The following is a 6,728-nucleotide window of genomic DNA, read 5'->3' on the forward strand; positions in this document are numbered from 1 at the left end:
AAAAAAAAAAAAAAAACACGGATCCTTGAATGCTGAAATCAGACCACTGATCACTGGAAACTCAAAGACTAAGAGGACAGTCATTTAAAAGTTATTTTCAATTACATTCCCTAGTAAAAATTCTAAACAGTTTAGCATCACCAAGATTCTGGGTTAAAAAAAAAAAAATCATTACTAGCTTAAATTAACTTCTAGCCATAATCAATGGTCACAAAAGGTAAGCCAATCCAGCACCATCTTAATCGTGGCTCTGTTATACRTGCTCTATTGAACCAGGCTGGAAGTGCTGGTGGAATGCCACTCAGTATTTATAGCAGCCAGCCTATCAGCGACTGAACTACAAAGAACACAACCTTAAATAGAAAACAACTGATCAACAAATGTGCAATTTGGAAACTAYCATTTTGAAAAACTTGGTATAAATAAAATACAGGAATATCACAATAAGATCATGCCTTATTATACTCAGGTATTTTCAGCTTCAAAGCACTTGACATGCAATAGTTTCTGGGTTGCCTYTTAACTTAAGAGATCGTTATCTGGAGGCATTAAACTCAAACAGCGTCAAGATACCAAATATATTAAGAGCAGAAACAGTACTACTGCAAAAAGCATATTTCTATAATACCTGTACAAACTTTGTAAGTCGTGAGTCCATCTGCATCAGTATTTCTTCCCAGGCTTCACACATGCATGTCAAYGATAACTTTATATACTGTAATACAAACATCAGTGTTATTACTTCTCCCAGCTTCAACACATTCAAGAACAGGATGTTACAATATAAGGAGGAGATACACTATACATAYCAAATTTCCAGGGCAGAGCCCCACACTAACTTAAAATCAACTTAAGTTCCTTGCTAGATAACATTTATTTCACATGCACTAAGAATACTGAATCCTGTAAGAACKGTGATATTAAAGATGTCAAAACAAAATTATACCTGCAACAGAGTTGAAATGTGAGTAAACTTCCGAGCCATTCGAGTTACCTCAGGTAAGTAACTTGATAAGAGGCTAGTGTCGAGCTATAACAAACAAAACAAACAGTAGTTAACAGATTGTTTCTGAAGAATTTTGGACTATAGAAATGGAAGGAAATGGGGAAGAACTCACAAAAAGCTGTCTTTTCATTTCCTTAAAGTTGATTTTAAGAGGGAAATACATTCTAAATCAAAGGAGCACAAATATTCTTGACCTATCAACAAAAATTCCTGATACTCTTCACTTTGAAGTTTTAACAGTAATAGTTTTAAGAACAGCTGCTCTAGGTAGCCTTGATAATTTAATGCATTGCTGCTATGTCTGTGTGTGCAGAATGAAGAAAATCTGAATAAATATGATTGACTAAATTAATGTTATATTTACAATAATATTTTAAAAGAATGCCTCAGAGCTTTATCTCCATCAGTCTCATCAATGAGGCTGCAAGTTAATATGATAAACCCAAAAGCTAAATTGAGGTGAGTTTTAGAAAGAATGAAAATAGTAGTCTGTGGTTATCCTGCAAATAATGGGAAAACAATAAAGTTACTTGAAAGTAACCAAACTACAGCTTTTTTATTCTTAAAGAACACAATAAACTTATTTCACTTGCCTGAAAATATGTCATCTCTGCTTCACTGTCTGGAGAGTCTTGTATCTCTGTAATAACTGATAGTGATTTCAAATCRCTAGATAAACATAAGCCATGACAAGAACCTGGCACCTGAAGGATTCAAGTTTAAGAGTTAATGAAATACCGTATTATACAGTAAATACAATGATGTATTTACTGCACTAGCTTATTTACCTACAAAGGCAGTGGCATTCAACTACATGTAAAAATCAAAACGAAATTTTCAACTCCTGTACAGAAACTAAAGCACCCATGTTACTGTGGACTAGCACTAAATTAGTTTGTTTCATTTGAAACAAGACCTTAAGCTATTCAGTCAGAGTTGGAATTTTTCTAATATTAAAACAAATCAACCAAGACAAACAAGCATTCCTTCCCTGAAACTTCAGCAATCCAGTTTTACATATGTGTAAGCATACATCTATTGTTTTATTTAATTCAGCTGTATTTTGGTATATTTTGAAGAAAAATCTATGGTAAGGAAATGAACGTACCCCRGTCACCATAGCAATTTTGAACATTCCGTAAGCATAAATCTCAATAAATCCTGARCTGCCACCAAGAACAAGAGCATTGAGTCTATAAAAAGAGAAGAATATGTGATCAGCAGACCAAAAAAAATTGCCAACTATTYGCTCTAGACTATCAGAAGTCACACCTGTCTGTCAGCTTCTAATGCATACAAACATAATCTTTAATATTTAAAGTACAAGCCTATTAGTAAAGATACTCTGATAAATCACTGAAATAAAACAATACTGCACTGTCTATAATCTAAGAAATTAAAGAACTACCATCATTTATCAGCTTCGATCTYACTAATATAACCTGCCTCTACTATACACAGAAAGCATTATCAGTTATTAAATGAATTGATAGAATGGGGAAAAAACAACAGACAAAATTCAGGCACAAATATCTTCTTAACTAACTTTAGTGCTTATAGAATGAAAAAATAGCAATTTCTAGCATCAGTCCACTTTCCAATGCAGACCACAAAGCACTCTTACAAAACTGCTTTTGCATTCTAATGATTCTATCCTAATTACACACAGAATGAGTTTGTGGCAATCACTCTGTGGCACTTCTCAGCTCAGACTCCAAGGCAATAACATTTAAAATGGATGTAGCAACTAAAACGGATGTCACAGATAACAAAAGCATTAAAAGAGAGAAACAATGAATAGGACCTGGGATAGAGAGCTGTGTTTTGCTCACTTCTTAAAGCCAACTTCTTAMAGTAATTTGGAAAAAAAGCTTTTCTGTGCCCTCTCCCTTTGTTTCTACATTTAAAACATGAAACTGTGGTCAGGGAGGTTGCTTATTGCTATCTTATGCCAATACACATTCAATTACACATATTTGCTCAAATTACTGTGAACAGTAACAATCTCCAACATAAAAAAATGCCAATGTTTTACATACCTCTGTATAAACATCAAAAAATTAACTGCAATTTCTGCCTATTATGCAGGTAATTATATGTAAAAAAGAGAATGTTTCCATTAAAACAAACATAAAACTTAGCAAAGCAGTATCTGGAAAGCTTTTGGTTTGTTTAATTGGATGGCTGAAAGAGCACAGAACCAGGAGAGCTCCTACAACAAAAACACAGTTGCCCTATTTTTTTTCCTAGTAAGGAAGTCCTACTATAAGAAGAGATATCAAACTTTAAAAAGAAGTAACTGGTGACAGTACAGAGATGTAGATTTTGAAATAAGGGGTATGATTCTTAGTTACAGGTCTGCAAGGAACAGTAAAAGAAAGCAAATGGAAAAACAAACACAGAAGGACCTCTAGGCTGCACAGCAAGTGCTTAGTAAAGCTAATTTGCATCTGCTAAACTAAAYCTCATCCAACTGTTCCTCATGTGTTCCCTAATGAAAGATCCTTAATTATTTTAAAGTAACCTTAATACAGCCAATTCCAGTTTTTGTGTCAAGTTTAGCTTTGTCACACTCACGCAAACTCACAGAAATTCCCTGACTGTAGTAACAAAAATTCACAATGTTTCTGAGATCAGCTTAAGTAATACATAAAACATTCACTTCAAATGAAGATCAGAAACAGTTTTTCTAAAGAAAATAATCTATGGCAGTAGCAGCAGTTGCTGATAGCATGCCAGACAAACCTTCTAATTTGAAAGAAAAAAGAAAGTGGAAACTGATAAAGACTTTTTTTTAATATATTCTTTTGACTTCATCTTTATACATGAAAAAGGATGTGGAATGCTTCCTTTCTCCAGAACCATGAAARACAGGTTATTTATAACTTAAAAGCAAAACTACCTATTATTTTACATTAAAAAAAAAAAAAAAGAAGAAGAAAAAACAGAATTTACCTTACATCCCCCAGAAGCTTCATAATCTCATCTGACTTTTCTTCACTGAAAACGAAACAAAAAACGTGACTGGGGTTTATGTAGCTTGTCTCAGTAACAGAAAGGAAAAAAAAAAGAGAGATAAAATGTCACTTTCTCACCTGAAGATTTTTGCAGTGGTGCTATAACTGAAAATAAAATAATTATTCTCACTAACAACATACAGACATGCAATCCAAAGCATCTGTACAACATTAAAGATTAATAATCAAAAGAACAACAAAAAATGACAAATAGATCTTCATACCACGACACTTACTTTTTCGGTAGTGCAGGTAATTTAGGCAAAAGGAGATTTGACTCATCCTCAGCATTGTAAAAGGAAGTGAGAACACTGAAAAAAAGTATGATCGTCTTTACTATCAAACTGGCAAAAAAGGGAAAAAAAGAATTTCTTTCTACCTTCAAAGTTAAAGCAGAGACTCAAATGGTCACATAYGTTACAGCTGCAGATCTAAGACACTAATTCTTTATGTACCCTTTAATATTTTAATTTATAAAATGATTAATAAAAGGAGTCTCATAGTCTAGTTTTATTTTCACCAAAGGAGAATATACTGGTAGGTGCTCAAGGACTTGCAGAAATATTTCCATACAACCTAAAAGAATTACAGGATTAAGATTTCAGATCTACAAATAAGCATATAAAAATGTCTATTCTAACAAAAACAAAAACTTTCACAAAGAGATGAGAAAWTGATACAGCTATGTAATACTGCGTTCTTTTATTTAACGACTGGTAACATACTAGCTATAAATTATTAGTAAGATAGTACTACACAGCCTATGTTTACCCGCAGAGTTTTTCAGTCCTACCTGCTTTCTTCAGTTACTTCCATCCAATGCATGTAAGTAATAGATGAAACCACTGAGAAGGAGTGCAAGCTTTCAGGTTTTTCTACATCACACAGAATAATCCGCTTGGTATCAGTAAGGCCAAAAGCCAAAACTAGAGAAGTATAAATAAAATATAATACATAAATAACCAACATGCAAAATTTTGTATTTATTTTATGCTGGACTAGAATACAATGTTCCTTCAAAGCCTACTACTGGACAGAATAGTTGCGCCTAGCAGTCTCCTTGTGCTTTATTTACTGTTCTTCCAAACCCTCACTTGAAACCTACTTACTAGAATTATGATCTGAATTCCTACCATATTTTTAAGTAACATATTTAAGTCAGAAGTCTCATCCCAAAATTATTTATCTGCATGTTGAACTGAAGTACATACTTTACTACAGTTCTGAGAATGCACAGGCATTAGGTTTGCAAATTTGAGGCTAAAATATATTTAAAGACTATTCAATAGCAGTTTTTGTCTTATTACAACAAAGTATAATTTAAGACTCATTGAGCAATGTTTGCATTACCACCTTTCTTAGCTATATTCATCTATAAAAACATATGGCAGGCAGCAGTTACTGCATATACTTCCTTGCAATCACAGACAACCAGCTTATCTTAAACTCCAACATAAAACTAAATAGGTAGTTTTTACCCACATCTTATGTCAGAATATTGTTCTCATTCTAATCCTTCTAATAAGTCCAAAAAATAAAATATCCTTATTTCCAGCATATACTGGAAAGCTTATTAAGCTACTAATTTCAACATTATTAATAAGACATTACTGTCTTGACATATCTTATTCTTTCATGGACAGAGCTTTCCTTTTCCTTCTCTGGCATAATATTAGAGAACAATTTTCACCTCTAAAATTAAGCCTATGTTAGAGAAGTCAAACTATTCAGTCTGTCCTAATCTTTCTCTATTCTCCTAATGAATTTTGTAGTTCATATRAAAATATTCTGCTTAGTTAGGAACTGGAAGCTTTGCTATACCTTGGAAAGCAATATTCTTGGACATAAATTCACTTTGCAAATCTTTCCTGCAGTTGCCTTCAGCAACATATCCTTCCCTATAACTCTGAATAAACCTACATAAAATTAAGCTACCCTTTTCTTTAAATACAGTTTTCTTGAAGATTTTGAAGATTTCCCTCAGAGATGAGAGGTATCATCACAACTTGCACTGATTTCCAACAGGATTTTTATTGCAACATGTCACTCATCCACTTCACATTACTTTTGCCATCTGGTCTCCACGCAAGAGCGGTCACTTCTTTTCCTGTGTTTTCATTCGGAGGCAAACTCCAGACTCGCTGGAAGTTCGCAAGGCGATGAAGTAAAACCTGGAAAGCAAACGTGTGCGTGACTTTAAAAAAAAAAAAATAAATAAATAAAGGCTTTCTTCCCCCACCAAGGCCGGCTTGTAAACCAATCCCAGACGCAACTTAAGGGGGACTCAACCAAGGCGCAATCTTCCCCGTTCTTCAGGCAGGCCTGCCCCGCCAGCGCCGCCTCCTCCGCGGTGAGCCTCCCCCCGCGCCCTGCCGCCCCAGCGAGGCTGCCCCGAGGGCGCCACGCCTCGTCCCCGCAGCTCGGCGCRGCGCTGCGGAACCGGCCGCAGCGGCGACGGGCGCTTCCGAGCGGCAGCCACCAGGCGGGCGCGGAGCAGGCAGCGCCGCGGCCCGCCGGAAGCGCCCTTCCCTCCGCGCCGCCGCGCCGCGCCGCTCACCTCCCCCGCCCGGTTGGCCAGGGCGATGAGGTCGCGCTTGGGCGACCAGGCCATGAAGACGACCTCCTGCGGCAGCTGCTTCTCCCCGACCTGCCGGAAGGGCGGCATGGCGGCGGCGGGGCGCCCTGCCGCCCCGGCTCCCCCGGCC

General features: G+C 36.4%; 1 protein-coding gene across 1 annotated transcript in view; it reads right to left on the bottom strand.

The window, feature by feature from the left end:
* The window catches only part of ANAPC4 (anaphase promoting complex subunit 4), a 23,757-nt gene extending 17,035 nt beyond the window's left edge, over nucleotides 1-6,722 (bottom strand). The window contains exons 1-10 of the mRNA XM_085322790.1: nucleotides 6,581-6,722; nucleotides 6,089-6,194; nucleotides 4,817-4,949; nucleotides 4,260-4,334; nucleotides 4,102-4,128; nucleotides 3,962-4,006; nucleotides 2,115-2,199; nucleotides 1,600-1,710; nucleotides 947-1,030; nucleotides 629-715 (exon numbers count right to left, since the gene is read on the bottom strand). Of these exons, the coding sequence (XP_085178916.1) occupies nucleotides 629-715; nucleotides 947-1,030; nucleotides 1,600-1,710; nucleotides 2,115-2,199; nucleotides 3,962-4,006; nucleotides 4,102-4,128; nucleotides 4,260-4,334; nucleotides 4,817-4,949; nucleotides 6,089-6,194; nucleotides 6,581-6,688 (861 nt within the window). The 5' untranslated portion in view covers nucleotides 6,689-6,722. The remainder of the gene's footprint in view (nucleotides 1-628; nucleotides 716-946; nucleotides 1,031-1,599; nucleotides 1,711-2,114; nucleotides 2,200-3,961; nucleotides 4,007-4,101; nucleotides 4,129-4,259; nucleotides 4,335-4,816; nucleotides 4,950-6,088; nucleotides 6,195-6,580) is intronic.
* Nucleotides 6,723-6,728: the final 6 nt, after the last annotated feature.

Source organism: Rhea americana, unplaced genomic scaffold, assembly GCF_003343005.1.
Source record: "Rhea americana isolate MKP2758 unplaced genomic scaffold, rheAme1 scaffold_8, whole genome shotgun sequence".
In the NCBI taxonomy this organism is placed as follows: Eukaryota; Metazoa; Chordata; class Aves; order Rheiformes; family Rheidae; genus Rhea; species Rhea americana.